Here is a 16,399-nt window from a genome sequence, read left to right as displayed (position 1 = left end):
TGGAGAAATAACCAATTACTTTCATACTAACAATGCCACAGAGAGCGGGGCGGGCCTGGTATGGGAAGACCACAAGGCGGTGATTCGTGGAACCCTCATTAACCTCCGACCCTTTCCAGATCACTAATGGGACGCGCCAGGTGTGTCCTCGTATTCCCCATCTCCTTGGAACCGTTCCTTTGCCACGTACAACTGAACCCTGATATATCCGGAGTGACAATAAATCGTACCCAACATAAGGTGTCGGCCTATGCCGACGACCTTATGTTCTCCCTCACCAACCCCTCTGTCTCCCTCCCAACCCTCCTGATGGAATTTAAACACTATGGAGTCCTCTCCAATTTGACAATTAATTACACCAAATCGGAAGCCATGGGTGTGGGGATACCGCACACACAACTCGCGCACTTGCAGGCCAGATTTAAATTGAAGTGGACAACAACTGCCCTGAAATACCTGGGCACACACATCCCCCAAACGATCTCACGGCTATACGATCTTAACTTCCCACCCCTGCTAAAGACCATTCGGGCGCTCCTGAACAAGTGGCATACGGGACTACACTCTTGAGTGGGCCGCTGTAACATCTTGAAGATGACAATCCTCCTGAAATTCCTTTACCTCATGCAAGCACTGCCTATACACATCCCTGCATCATATTTTAAACGGGTGCAATCCACATTCACTGAATTCGTATGGGCTAAAAAGAGACCACGACTCTCAGCTAAACTTCTAGAGTCTTACCCAAATGTCAGGGGGGCCTTGCACTGCCGGATATTCGTGCCTACCACCAAGCAACTCGCCTAGGTAGGCTTATAGACTGGTGCCGCAATCAGGAGAGCAAGCTCTGGGCGCAGATGGAACAGGACCAGACCGAGATCCCCCTCAACAGAACACCTTGGTGCTTCTCGAGCCTACCGACGGACACTAAACGCCACCCGCTGATTGGCAACACGACACGAGTCTGCGCCAGACTCGTCTCACAAACGCCTATATCCTCAACCAACTCACCTTTGTATCCCATTTTGGGAAACCCCCAGTTCACGCCGGGCATACGTGATGTGGCCTTTCGGAGGCGAGGCGGGCCTCCACCAGGCCTCCCACTTTAGTTCAGGGGGGCGATGGAACACTGTTGCGGAGCTTTCTGATCCCACAGGCCCGTTTCGTTTGGACTTCCTGAGGTCCCATCAACGAAATAATTTCCTTCGCTCTCTGACACCTCCGGCCACTAACGCCCAACCTCTCATGACACTAGAGGAACTCTGCAACGCCTCAGTTACCACGTCGCATACGCTCTCCATGGCCTATAGTCTTTTAAACACACCACGCGCAGACTTCATGCCCCCGTGTATGCTTAAATGGGAGGAGGAGCGAAACTGTCGGTTCAGTACGGCCAGACGACAGCGCATTCTGAGATTTACGCACAAGTCCTCAATTTGCGCTAAGAACCAGGAAACTAGTTACAAGCTACTGTCACGATGGTACAGGACACCCATACTGCTCCACAAGTTTTTCCCGGCGACGTCTGTCCTTTGCTGGCGCTGTCGGGCTGACAAGGGAACGCTGCTACACATCTTTTGGTCCTGCCCCAGCCTGAGTCGCTTCGGGTGATTCGTGAAGTAGTTTCGAAATTCACGGATCGCGACATGCCGACCCCGCATTCTTTCTCCTGTATGTATCTAACATTCCGGAAAAAGGCATACAAAAAATCCGTAATTGGACACATTTTGGATGCAGCAAAATCCTGCATTCCACTTCACTGGAAGGCCACGCTCCCGCCGACAATATCCCAATGCATCACGAAGGTGGAAGAGATAAAACGCATGGAAGACCTTCTCCTCACAGCGCATAACAGACAGGAAACATTTGCTAATACTTGGCAACTGTGCAATATCTTCATCTATTCAGCTGAGGGCCAAGCATTGAGAGCTCCCACGGCTGATGTATGAACGTTATTTTATTAGTATGATCCCCCCCCACCCCAGATCATCTCCACAATAGAGAGTAAGACCACGAAGTAGGGGAACTACCCCTACGGGGAGTCTAAATGTAAAGGGACTTACCCGTCCGCCCCCCCCCCCCCGTCCGCCCTCTATCCTTGACCACTCTTCCTTTCTTCCTTTCTTCAGTCCTGTTTTTCCTTTCTCTGGAGTTTTCTACACCCCCACACTGGGGTTTTTCTTCTTTCTTGATATAAAAAGAAAAGGAAGGGACTGGTCGCGTGGACCTGACACCTGGATATAACTTGACAAATACGCTTCCTTCTCCAAGAAGGAGACACTCTCTGAGAGTCACCACTAGTCTCCTTGAGCGACAGAGCCCAGGCGCCCTCCTGGGGCGCACATTCCACTTTGCACTTGCGCCACATGGTGGGTGCCTACCATGATGCTTCATGTAGTGTGCAATGTTTTCTTTATTTCATGTATTGTTGTTGTTGTGTAACTAACCCATCACATGTATTGTTTGTATTATTGAACCATGTCGGCCTGTTTACAAATAAAATAAAGTAAAAAAATGTCATAAAAGAAAGTCCTGATCTCAACCCAACAGAACACATTTGGGATGAGTTAGCCGGGAGACTGCGAGCCAGGCCTTCTCGTCCACATCAGTGCCTGACCTCACTAATCCGCTTCTGGAATAATACTAAAACATTCTCATAGACACACTCCTAAACCTTGTTGCCATCCTTTCCAGAAGAGTTGAAGTTATAGCTGCAAAGGGTGGGCCAACTCAGACTGGGATGCCATTAAAGTGTTACTAAACCCACAACAGTAAAATCAGTCTGTATATGCAGAATTGCATGCTTCTTATACTCACTGTGGAACTTAAGGGTTTAATCCTTTGCATTGTGTAAAAGGGCTTATTTGGTCCCGGTTTTGTTAAATCTAAAGGAAATCGGACAAAGAGTTGTTTAGTGTGTATGGGGCTCTAACACACAGGTAGGGAAGCCAACCTGCACATGCTCAGTTGTGTCTTTTTATGCCGTAGAGAACATTTCCTTGTTCTCAAAGCTTGCCAGGTCACATGATATTGACATCACACTGTGGGAGTGTATCCAGGCTATAGTGAAAATCTCCTCCTACCTGAACACACATCTCTGGACAAACTCTGCATTTAATTCATATTCATGTTCATATGCGTGTAAAGGCAGGCATCACAATACTTTTGGTAATATAGTGTTTGTAACTATGTATAATGTGGCGTGTTGTGGTGCTTTGGGGCTCTGCTGTACAATGTGTTGGGGGGGGGGGGGCATTCATAATGATTTGCACCACAACACCGAACACAGAGCAGGTAAATTGCCAACGCATGTTAATGCTTGCATTTTAGCACACGTTGCCACGGCACACAAGTGTAAATGGCCCCTCAAGTGGAACCAAAGCTTTTCAAAAAAACTTCTGAAATCTGCTAGGAGCTTGCTTTAAAGGGATGGTCAGCATTCTTAAAGGGTAACTCCTCTTTCCGGCATGTGTGATTGGATCACTAATTTTCCCAGAAGTCTGCCTAAGATATAAGTCAGATTTCAGGCATCCCCTGCAACAAAAATATCATTTTTGGTGAGCTATTTCCAAAAGGAGCTGCCACAGCTGAATGATAATTGTGAAACCACTCCCATTAGACCCACAGAGGCACAGACATGGATTTCTTCAGAATAACAAAAGGTAGGAATCTGCAACAAAGGTTGTTATAATCCTTGCAATGTACATAGATCACCCTGAGTGGAATGTTGTTTTTTTTTTTCCTCAACAAAAGGAGTTATGCTGTAATTCTGTTTAACCACTTGCTTTACTGGGCACATAAACCCCCTTCGTGCCCAGGCGAAATTTCAGCTTCCGGCACTGCGTCGCTTTAACTGACATTTGCGCGGTCGTGCGACGTGGCTCCCAAACAAAATTGACGTCCTTTTTTTCCCCCACAAATAGAGCTTTATTTTGGTGGTATTTGATCACCTCTGCGGTTTTTATTTTTTGCGCTATAAACAAAAAAAGAGCGACAATTTAAAAAAAATATATATTTTTTACTTGTTGCTATAATAAATATCCCATTTTTTTTTTAAAAAAAACTATTTTTTTTTTTCAGTTAAGGCCGATACGTATTTTTCGACGTATTTTTGTAAAAAAAAAAAAAAATCTCAATAAGCGACTGGTTTGCGCAAAAGTTATAGCGCCTACAAAATGGGGAACAGAATTATGATTTTTTTTTTTTACTAGTAATGGCGGCGATCTGCGATTTTTTTTATTGATACTGCGGCGGACGTATCGGACACTTTTGACACTAATTTGGGACCATTTACATTTTACAGCGATCAGTGCTATAAAAATGCACTAATTACTGTATAAATGTGACTGGCAGGGAAGGGGTTAAATGTGTAACCTGGGTGTGTTCTAACTGTGTGGGGGGAGGGGGTGACTGGGGGGGTGACCGATGCTGTGTCCCTATGTACAAGGGACACAGATCGGTCTCCTCTCCCTGACAGCACGTGGAGCTCTGTGTTTACACACAGAGCTCCACGTCCCTGCTGTGTTCCCGACGATCGCGTGTACCCGGCGGACATCGCGGCCTCCATGTACACGCATCGGCTCCCCAGCGATGCGCCGGGACAGTGTTTACCCGCTGCGCGCCCCCGCGTAATGCTTTTAAAAAGACGTCCACTTGGCACTTGAGATCCGCGCTGTTGACGTCTTTTGTCAATAGCGCGGGTCTCAAGTGGTTAATATTCCTTAAAGTTTGTGGAAAGCCTTGGAAATGCTTTGTAAAAGTTTCTCATACACCCTTCTCTTATACAGGCTGAAGTTTGAAGTTGTTGATCTAGACTAACTTTTTGTTGGCAGGTCCTGTTCGTATTATCGTGGTTCTCCTCACAGTGGGCTTGACATGGATTTTGGCAGGAGTTATGCTGGGAGGGCAAGGTGGCTTCCCAAGATTGCAGCAAATTCTAGGTGGTAAGTAATCAATTGTTTCCCATGATAACTGAAAGCATGTGAAATAACAGGGCTGTTCCTTAGCAGGCAATTATCCATCCATCTTCAAATTTCTCTAGTAGATCACAAAACTAGAAAAGCTGGTGAGTAAGACCCCTTTCACACTGAGGAGTTTTTCAGGCGGTACAGCGCTAAAAATAGCGCTGCTATACCGCCTGAAAAACTCCTGCCCAGCAACCTCAATGTGAAAGCTGGAGGGCTTTCACACTGAGGCGATGTACTATTGGCAGAGAAAAAAATATCTTGCAAGCAGCATCTTTGGAGCGTGAGAGGAGCGGCGTGTATACCGCTCCTTCCCATTTAAAACAATGGGAAACCGCGGCAATACCGCCCGCAATGCGCCTCTGCAGAGGCGCATTGCGGGCGGTATTAACCCTTTATTGGCTGCTAGCGGGGGTTAATACAGCACCGCTAGCGGCCGAATGCCGCGGCAAATCTGATGGTATAGCGCCGCTATTTTTAGCGCCGCTATACCGCCACTGCGGCTCCCGCCCCAGTGTGAAAGGGGCTTAAGTGCAAAGCAGACAGTTGTTTTTTTTTTTTTTTGTTTTTTTTATTGCACATTGCCAACCATAAGGTTATTTATGCTTCATTCACACCTGAGCGTTTTCAGTTTGTAAAATGGCAGAAAAAACACCCAACAAGCAAAATCCCATTCATTTAAATGGCCCTTCTTCACATCTCAACATTTTGTAGCCTGAAGCTCAAAAGAGTACATGAGCTTCTTTTTGGCAGATTACAGGTGTTTTTCTGCTTTTTACATGGTGACCCTTTGACCTGTGCAAAATCGCAGTAAAAACACAACTTTCTGCCTGAAAATGAAACGCTCCATTAAAGTAAACTACAGCAACTGTAGTAACACACCAGAAAGGAAGATGAGACCTAGTTGGTTTCTCTGGTAAACTGCACCATGTTTGCACCAGATTTTCTAAAGCAACACCCATGCATTTACTGTAAACCCAAGGGGGAAAAGGGACTTTTGTGTTCTTTTCCAGTTGAAAAGTACACACATTATAGGTACAGATGGCAGGTTCTCATTATAGGTCAGCATGTGAAATAACACTGCTGAACACACAGCCGAATCACATCTACAGTAACTGTGTCAAAAGTTTTGTAATGCACGTACCCGTGTCCCTTCACCACATTCCAACAGGCACACTTCAACATCTTTTGGAAAGTATTCCCAGAAGAGTGGTGGATGTTATAGGTATGATAGTAAAGGAGAGGAATATGGGGTTGCAGGCAACAACATATTAAAGTGGTTGTAAACCCTTACAGACCACTTTGACCTACAGGTAAGCCTAGATTAAGGCTTACCTGTAGGTCCAAGAAATATCTCCTTAAACATGGTTAAAGAGATATTCCCAAGAAAGACGGCACCGATGTCTACGACGCATGCGCCGTAGACAACGGCGCACTGAGCATGCCGTTAGTGACGTCATCGCTGCTCTGGCCAGTCACAGCGCCGGAGCAGTGGTACCTGGAAGGCACTCCGGATATTATGGCGGCATTGGGTGAGGTGTCCGAGGACCGCTGCGGGGGCTTTGTTCTCGGCTAAGTAATTTATAAGGAGCTAATATGCTATGCATACTAGCTCATTATGCCTTTGTCTTGCAGGGTTTTTTTTTTTTTTTAAAGAGAGGGTTTACTTTCTCTTTAGGGCCCATAATTTTGAAATGGGATGTGCAACAAGCTCATATAGGTGTAATTATCAGGTGTTCCCGAATTTTTGCCCATATAGTCTATTTTATATCCAGTATTCATGCACAATATTTGCTTAAAAAGCAGGTTTCAGGATTTAAAGAAAAATAAACATTTATACTCGCCTAGCTGGATGCAACATCAATCCGATGCTGCATCTGTCCTCCGATGGCTCTGCAGTGAGAACAAAGTGATCAGATACGGCTGATGGCTCAGTTCTCCCCCTCCGTTCTGAGCAGAGACCTGAGACTGTCAGTTTGCAGGCTGTCTGCTCTCCCCTTGAGTGCTTACTGGACTGTTGGGCTGTGAAGGGGGTGGGAGGGACTGGCTCAGGCCCTCAGCCAATTACTAAGGCTACTTTCACACTGCAGTGCCCGGCCGCTAACAGGGCGCTTTTAACCCCAAAGAAGGTGTTAAACGCTCCCGTGTTGCGCTGCTTCCAAATCGCTTTTCGGGTGCTTTGGAAGCGCTGCCTATTCAATAAGCAGAGTGTTTTAGGAGTGCTGTATACATGGCTCCCAAACGGCTAAAAAGATGGTTCTTGCAGGACTTTTCTTAATGCCCTGCAAGCGCACCGCCCCAGTGTGAAAAGTCACACTAAAATTAATGGGAGGCAGTTTTCAGGCATTATTTCGAGTCTATTTCTAGCTCTGAAAACCGCCTCAGTGTGAAAGGAGTCTAAGAGCCTGAGCTAAGTGCTGGTCCAGGCTTCTGACTGGATACCGACCATATGGTCGGGATCTTTGCCAAGCCTGGACTGGGTGAGTGATGTCGGCCGACATCGAGCCCCAGCGGTTGGCTACAAAATGTGTCACAGGAGTGAAGAACTAACGGCACTCCTCTGATCCATAGGATAAGTATGGCCAAAAAAGCTTTGGCCATACTTTTCCTTTTAACCCCCAAAGAAATACATTTACATCTTAAAATGTGGCCATAACAAAGAACATCTATAGAAAAAAACCATGCTTTCCCTTCAACTATTGGCATTAGTCTGATCCTTCTGGTGAGTGGCTTTCATTTTATTTAGCAGTCCTTATACCAATGAGTGAAATGGGACTAAGCAGGTAACATGAGGACCAGATCCCCGGTGTTTAATTTAGCATCTATCTCACTTTTTATTTCCTAAAATAAAGATTACAGTAAAATAGTTTCCATGTCGACACCACTGGTTTTCCATTGTCTGGTTCTTCTCCTAAATGTATCCTGTTATGCTGTGATTTTTGGTTGGATGTCAGTTTTTTTTTTCCCCTGATTCCTCAATTGTGCTCGTTGTCCGCAGGTCCTGAAGTGAGCACTACAGCTGGTGAGTATTCGCACCAGTGCCTGAATAAACCTTGGCTACTTCATTTCTAACCTCAATTTTACCCTTCACAAAATTTTTCCCCTCAAAGCAAAATCTCTTACTAACCTTCTAACCCCTCATGAAATCATCATTAATTGTGGCACATGAGCTTTTAGTGTAGCTTAATCGCTCTGCGTCCATATCCTGAAAATGCATGCTCACGCCGCAGCACGATCTTCGTAACATTTCAGTCTGCATGGTAATCTATGAAATGAACACCTTTCATAACCATCGTGCATGGAAATAAACAAAGGTTGCTGGAATTGCAATATACTTAGTGTCCTGTTCTTCTCCCATGATCATGAAATGCTTTCCATCATAGGATGTCATACAAGATACTCAATTCACAAAGATAAGGATACTGTATTTTAACAAAAAGTGACAGCGAAGTCCATTGTGATTTGAGAATTGGAGTTCTAGGGCAGAAAAGGGGCCTTGTAGGCCTTTTATAATGCTATGTGAATTGAGCCTGTTTCCGGATAAATTCAAGTATTGGTTGATCGCAGCAGGGCTGTGATAAGACTAATTATGCTTTGAAATTGTTCTTGCATGCCAAGTTTTTACTCGGTATTGGCAGCTTCTGTGTAACTGAGAGCAGAAGAGAAGGGCAACAAAACGTTTGCAGTTAGTTCTTTCGTTTTTTTTGTTTAGGCACGGGTAATACTTGATGCAGGACTGTTAGCGTTGTGTGACATTAAAAGTCCTGATGCTGGTGGCTACTCGCTAGCAACTAGATCACTGTAGAGGTAGCTCACCTGCTTCCACATTGTCACCAGCAAGGGGGCGCTGTCTCAGGTAAACAGTGTGGCTTGGCCTTTAGGTTTGAGCGCCAATACTTTCAGGGCAAGGCAACTATTGCCCAGATACTTCAGGTGATCTCTAAAACCAAGGCTATTTTCATGCTTATGATAGAATGTTTTCTACCCCGTCTCAGATTTATTGCCATCTGTGTCCTTTTTGAGAGATTTTCCTTCACTTCCTGTCCACTAGATCTAACATTGAGAGGACATCTCTTGTGAAGTAAATCCCCTTTAATTTTACAGAAGTTACCTGAACAAGATTTTTTTATTTACCAACGATTTTAATTGTAGAAAAGGTCAAAGTATAGCAAAATTACAATGATGGTACAGGTATGTAAACAGATAATATCAACAGTGAGCGTAGTACAGAAAAAAAAGAGTATAATGTTAGGTCAGGTGAAAAATGCATAGGGTTCGGATCAGGCTAACCCAGAGTATTGTGGAAAAAAGAAGAAAAAACTATATATATGTCAAGAAGAAGGGCCACAATATTCTAAACCAGAGAGGCAGTATCCCATAGAGTCCATTTCTTTTGATAAAGGGGCATAGAATCATATAACATGTGGCGAATTCTCTCAGAAAGTTTAATGTTCGTCATGCGGTCGAGAATTTGTGGCCAGGGTATCGTAGTGGAGCGCCAATTAAAGGCTATGGCCCAGTGAATGGAGCCGAGGAATGTGTGGATTTGCCTAGTGCTAGTCATTGGGATATCTTGTATAGAGGAGAATAGAAGGCATATCTGGGGTGTAAGAGAAATCTTTCTACCGGATATTTTATCTATTATAGTGCTAGCCATTTGAAGCTTGTTCTAGATCAGTAGCTGGTAGTGGGTAAAGCAAGATCAGAATGACAGCCCTGGAACCAGCATCTTTGAAAAGTAGTTAGTAAGGGCATCCCCTATATTCCTAGTTTCATAGGTAACCTAACCCTAACTCTTAGGTGATCTGTTAAAGATGTACACTACAAAATTTGAAATGCATGTGTAGTGTATATAAAAAGTCTACACACCTCTGTTAAAATGTCAGGTTTCTGGGATGTAAAAAAAAGACAAAGATAAATAATTTCAGCACTTTTTCTGTCTTTTAATGTGACCTATAAACTGTACAACTCAATTGAAAAACAAACTGAAATCTTTTAGTGGGAGGAAGTAAAAATAAAAATATGGTTTCATAAGTGTGCACACCCCCTTATAACTGGGGAGGTAGCTGTGTTCCGAATTAAGCAATCACATGCTAACTCATGTTAAAGCGGTGGTTCACCCTGTTTTAACACATTCTGTCTATGCAAATGCTATGCATAGACAGAAACCAAACTATTTTTTTTTTTTTTAGTCCTCCTTACCCCGTTTCAGCTGCTGTTTCTGACCTGTCAATCAAAATCCCCCGCGGGGAATGGGCGTGTAAGTCCATTCTCCCCAGTCCTGTCAATCTTGTTCTGTAACTCCTCCGGAGACGCACTGTGCTCGCGCGAGATATCTCCGGTCACGTGAGTCGTCAAGCGTGAGCTGCAGCTGATCGGCCAGCATTCGCCATATCCCGGAAGAAGACCCTGTCGGCTTCACAGTGCCAACAGGTAAGATGGAAACGTCCATCGGATCAGAATCAAAAATATAATTTAATCAATTACAGCGCATCGGATGGCTTAACGAGTGGGACACCCTGTTAGTGCGGGAGTAAAGGTAAGAGCTGTGGATTAGAGGGGAAAAAAAAACCGATATGCCGCGGAACCCCCGCTTTAAGTAGGAGGTGGTACACAACTGTCATCATTTTAAAGTGCCTCTGATTAACCCCAAATAAAGTTCAGCATTTCTAGTAGGTCTTTTCTGACATTTTCTTAGTCACATCCTACAGCAAAACACCATGGTCTGCATCAGAGGGATGCCATTGTGTTAAAAGGTATCAGTCAGGAGAAGGGTACAAAAGTTTTTCCAAGACATTGGATATACATACCATGGTCGTTTTCAAGTGGTGAAAATATGGCATTGCCAAGAAATGCAATTCTCTCCAAAATACTGGTTAGGGAGACTGCCTAGATGCCTACAGCAACATTAAAGGAGCTGCAGGAATATCTGGCAAGTACTGGCTGTGTGGTACATGTGAAAACAATCTCCCGTATTCTTCATATGTCTGGGCTAGACAAGACCGAAGCCCAGGCAAAATTTTGCAAAAACACATCTGAAGTTTCCAAAAAGCATGTGGGAAAATGTGTTCTGGTCTGATGAAACCAAGGTTGAACTTATTGGCAATTATTCCGCAAGATATGTTTAGCGCAAAATCACTGTACATCACCAAAAAAACACCGATGCCCACAGTGAAGCGCGTGGCATCATGCTTTGGGGCAGTTTCTTAGTCAAGGGTAGAGGGAATTATGAACAGTTCCAAATACCAGTCAATATTGACACAACCTTCAGGCTTCTGCTAGAAAGCTGAACATGAAGAGGAACTTCATCTTTTAGCATGACAACGACCCAAAACATTAATCTTCTTATGGTGTAGCCATTCCTTTGTTGATTTTAGATTTAAGTTTTGGAATGGCCCAGACCTGAATCCAATTGAAAATCTGTGGGGTGATCTGAAGAGGGCTGTGCATAGGAGATGTCCTCGAAATCTGACAGATTTGGAGTGTTTTTTCAAAGAAGAGTGGGCAAATATTGCCAAGTCAAGATGTGCAATGCTGATGGACTCATACCCAAAAAGACCTGAGTGCTGTAATAAATGCTGTAATAAAATCAAAAGGTGCTTCAACAAAGTGTTTTATTTTTACTTCCCGCCACCTAAAAGATTTCAGTTTGTTGTTTAACTGAGTTTTACAGTTTATAGGTCACATTAAAGGTGGAAAAAGTTCTGAAATGATTTATCTTTGTCTAATTTTTTTTATTTTTTTTTGCATCACAGACCTGACATTTTAACAGGGGTGTGTAGACTTTTTATATCCACTGTATGTAAAAACTGTGATGAATTTGCTTTTAGTGGCTGGAGGTCAACGCTAATATATACTTAACACAGAGACATAAACCTTCCATGCATTAACCCAGTCTGTTACCCTAACCTTTTAAAGTGAATCTATGACCAGGCTATGGATATTGGGTAATTACATACGCTAATCCAAGTGTATGTAAACTCTAACAATGAACTTCTAATATGTGCTCCCTTTTGGTCTGTTCATATGCAATAGGCCTTTTTATATATTTGTTCAATAAATGCAAAAAAAAAAATCTATTGATTATATCAGAAATTCTGAGCTGTTCTGTGTCCTCTTTACACTTCCTGTGTTCTAAGAAGAGTAATTATGCATCCCAGTCCTTGTCTTGGGACTACAGAATGATTAGCCCTAATGTTGTAGAGATTGGAGAGTAATTCCATTCCAGTAAAATTATTCTTCTACTCTGGTCCGGCCGCACCTGGAGTATGCCGTCCAGTTCTGGGCACCAGTCCTCATGAAGGATGTACTGTAACTGGAGAGGGTCCAGAAAAGGGCAACAAAGCTAATAAAGGGACTGGAGGATTTCCGCTATGGTAAAGGACTACAAGCATTGAACTTATTCTCTCTGGAGAAGAGACGCTTGAGAGGGCCTAGCCTCTTTCTGAGATTTGGTGTTTACGAGTTAAAAAGTTTTTTTTTTACTAGAAAATTACTTGGAACCCCCACACTTTATTTATATATTTTTTCTAACACCCTAGAGAATAAAATGGCAGTCCTTGCAATACTTTGTCACGCCGTATTTGAGTTAAATTAGACAACAGTAATGTTGGCCCAATTTTTTTTATATCGTGAAAGATAATGTTACGCCGAGTAAATTGATGCCCAACATGTCACGCTTCAAAATTGCACCCGCTCGTTAAATGGTGACAAACTTTTACCCTTAATCTCCATAGGCAATGTTTAAATTTTTTTTACAGGTTGCATGTTTTGCGTTACAGAGGAGGTCTAGGCTAGAATTATTGCTCTTACTCTTCCAATCGCGGCGATACCTCACATGTGTGGTTTAAACAGTTTTCATATTTGGGCACTGCTTACGTCATATTCAGGCGCTGCTTACGTATGCGTTCACTTCTGCATGTGAGCTTGGCGGGCCGTCTTTCCCTCACTTCATCTCCATACCAAGCCAGGGAGAGGACCCAATCACCTCCGCTACCAACGACCCTAGTAAGCGTCAGAGGGCTTTTGTGGAACTACATTTCCCATGAGGCATTGCAAGGCTGGCAGTTACAATTACTCCCAGAGGCATGATAGTACTTCTTATGGAGAGTGTGATGGAATTCTGCATAACTGTCAGGTCAGCAGTCTTTCCCATTATTGTGATTCCTACTGAACCAGACTGGGAGACCATTTAAAGGCTCAGGAACCCATTGCAGGTGTTATGGCTTAATTAGCTGATTAGAGTGGGACACATTGAGCCTAGAATATTGCACCTTTTCACAATATTCAAATTTTCGGTGATTGTGGATTTGGGGTTTTCATGAGCCATAAGACATAATCACAATTGTGACAAATCACGGCTTGACCTATCTTGCTTTGCATGTAATGAGTCTATCTCATATATTAGTTTCACCTTTTAAGTTGCATTAGTGAAATAAATGCAATATTCAATTTTTTTTGAGTTTCACCTGTAAATGCAGAGCGTAAGAGGACTGGGATGCTTAGAAAGATCTGGACAACTGCAGGCCTTCTGTAAACTTTGAGAAATAGTTACGGTATTGGTGGCCTTAAAAGAAGTATGGCCAAAGCTATTTTGGCTATACTTCTATGGATCACAGGCGTGCGTTTCCTTCTGTACTCCTGTGACCCATTTTCAGCGGACAGTGGGCTAAAGCCTGTTGTCGGCTGAGTTCACTTGGCTGGTCCAGGCTTCGGAAAGATCCCTACTTGAAAGTTGGGATACATTCTGATGCCTGAACCAGCAGTTGGCTCAGAATCTTAGCAAGCCGCTGGGAGACTGAGCCAGCCACTCTCGCCCCCCTGCACAACTCAGCGCTCCAGTGAGTGCTGGAGGGGCAGAGCAGAGAGCCGATAACTGATAGTCACCGGCTCTCTGCTCACTGAAGACTGAGAACCAAGCAATCAGCTGTGTTTTCAGTCTTAGAAGCAGTGGGGGACAGATACAGCTGGCATTGATGCTGCAATCACCTAGGTGAGTATAATTATTATTTTTGTGTAAATCCCATACTTTTAAATCTCAGTACATATTAAAAAAAATAAAATAAAAATCATTTACTGCTTAAGAATATGTAAATGCTTGAATGTTTACAGCCTGGCCACAGATTCACACTAACGCTAACCGTCCATAATGGAACCCTAACCCCTTTTTTGCACTCTCCTCTTTCATGGAATGTTTATTTGGCAAAACAAACTCTACGTATGTTCTCTTCGATGCCTCTGAAATCTGTCAAGTCAGTCTTGTGATCCAGTCTCTTACACACAGCACAGCTATATCCTTGACGTCTACTGCAGCAGCTCTGCTTGATTAATAAACTGCAAAAACAAAGCCCAGCTTACTGATAGGACAGCTAAGCAGCAGCAGCCGCCACATGCTTATGTTCCTCTGCCTGCTCACTCTGCTCTGTAGTTCTGTTGCCATGTTTCCTGACATGCACTATAACAGGGCTTAATTTGATTGTAGTGCTGCTACACACGGGATTACAGAATAATAATTAAGTTTAATTATGAAGGGGTAGGGGGTTGTAAAGGTATAAAATGTTTATTTTAAGCAACAAACATGTTATATTTACCCGCTCTCTGTCCATTGGTTTTGCTCAGAGCAGCCCTGATCGTCCACTTCTTGAGTCCCCAACTGGAGTACCTGGCTCACTGGTGCATGCTCACTCCCGAACTTACTGTGTGTGTCCATAAGAGACAAAACGTGACTCAGCCCTTGCCATTGGCTGTGATTGGCAACAATCAGGAGCCAATGACTCCGTCTGCTGTGTCTGAGCTAATTAGGAGAGATAACCTCTGCTCTCGGGCACATCGCTGGAATGAGATCGGGCTCGGGTAAGGTGTTTGGGGGAGGGGGGGACACTGGTTTGCAGCTTAACACAGAGAATGCAAAAAACCTCCACCCTTTAGAACTACTTCAAGTGTGACTATATTTGTTGGGATAGATGGTGTGTGTGTGTGTGTGTGTGTGTGTGTATATGTGTGTATATATGTGTGTGTGTGTGTGTATATATATATACACATACACACACACACACACACACACACACACACTTTATTTTTTTAAAAGTTAAAGCGTAAGTTAACGGCCTTAAAAAATATATATTTGCACACTATGGCATACTCGCTCTCCTGTAGCGCTGCAATATCCACATTGCCTTCATCACCGGGTCTTCCATTTTCACCTGGACTTTTTGCAAGATTGCGTAACCCTGTCCCAGCACAGAATTTTGCCAAGACACTGCATTGCAAGTGCTGCTTAGTGTACATTTGAGGGGAAAAGAAATAGAGCAGCATTTGACAGACGAGACCTACAAATAAAATCATAAAAAAAAAAGGGGGGGGAGTTCACTCACTTTATATACACATTTTCATATGGTGCTGAATACCTTGTGCTGAGACCTGGCTAGAAAAACAAATGCACCATTATACAGTGTGTGCTTCGTACGTTCACTCGAGCAAGGGTAAAAAATGGTATTGCATCTTTGGAAAGTACAGTTGGAATGGAGAGGATCTCTTATGACTTTCCGTCCTCATGAGAGAACTGTCCATATGGGCCATCCTCAGTCCATGTTCCACCTGATTGTTATCTCTCTCTGCGTCTACTCACTGTCTCTTTTCCTTAGACCCACGTCCTAGGAGGTTCAAGTGTGGCTTACCGCAGCCGTGTCCCGAGAAACATTTCGCCTTCCGAATGGTGAGCGGAGCAGCAAACGTCATTGGGCCCAAGATCTGCTTTGACGATAAAATGTGAGTGCTGGGATTTGCATTTAACTCTGTTGAAGCTTCTACCAAAATGAATACTGATAAGGAGCTGGTCAGAACAGTCCCTGCCTGTCACTGTCAAGATTTCCATCTAGTACGGTGGTTGTCATTAAATGGGTTTTAAAGGTTTGTTTATTTTCTAAATGGCTTCCTTTAAGCTAGTGAATTGTTGGTTCACTAACCTTTTCCTTCGATTTCCCTTCTAAATGTTTTTTTTCTTTGTCTGAATTTCTCACTTCCTGTTTCTCCTCAGTAAGCTGTTCTAGCTGACTAACCCCCAGCCAGAACGGCTCAGATGATGGGGGCAAGCTTACTGAGGAGAAACAGGAAGTGAGAAATTCAGACAAAGAATTTTTTTTAGAAGGGAAACCGAAAGAAAAGGTAAGTGAACCAACAATGCACTAGCTTAAAGGAACCTATTTAGAAAAAAAAACTTTACAATCCCCCTTTAACTGCTTCGGTGCTAGTTTTACAGCAGAGTATGACGCACCATTTTAAGCTGTGGCCCTTAACACTACTACCTTGTACTAGCATGTGTTGTAGGTAAAAACCTGTTCACACTTCTGTGTTTAAAATGTGCATTTCTCTTCCGTTCATGGACGGACACAACAGCCTTTGACCTTAGGGTATTATGCACCTTCCTTCTAGGAGAG

The 16,399-nt window shown here is 43.6% G+C and overlaps 1 protein-coding gene across 3 annotated transcripts in view; it reads left to right on the top strand.

Annotated features, from left to right (window-relative positions):
• Positions 1 to 16,399, top strand: part of FAM3A (FAM3 metabolism regulating signaling molecule A) — a 99,483-nt gene that overhangs the window by 25,023 nt on the left and 58,061 nt on the right. For 2 of the 3 annotated variants that reach the window (XM_040324822.1, XM_040324824.1), the window contains exons 3-5: positions 4,833 to 4,943; positions 7,963 to 7,986; positions 15,608 to 15,731. In XM_040324822.1, the coding sequence (XP_040180756.1) occupies positions 4,833 to 4,943; positions 7,963 to 7,986; positions 15,608 to 15,731 (259 nt within the window). The remainder of the gene's footprint in view (positions 1 to 4,832; positions 4,944 to 7,962; positions 7,987 to 15,607; positions 15,732 to 16,399) is intronic. The other variant, XM_040324823.1, reaches the window with a different exon arrangement.

Source organism: Rana temporaria, chromosome 9 (genome assembly GCF_905171775.1).
Source record: "Rana temporaria chromosome 9, aRanTem1.1, whole genome shotgun sequence".
Lineage (NCBI taxonomy): Eukaryota > Metazoa > Chordata > Amphibia > Anura > Ranidae > Rana > Rana temporaria.
Note: the sequence above shows the minus strand (reverse complement) of the source record. Positions and strands in the feature narration are given on the sequence as shown.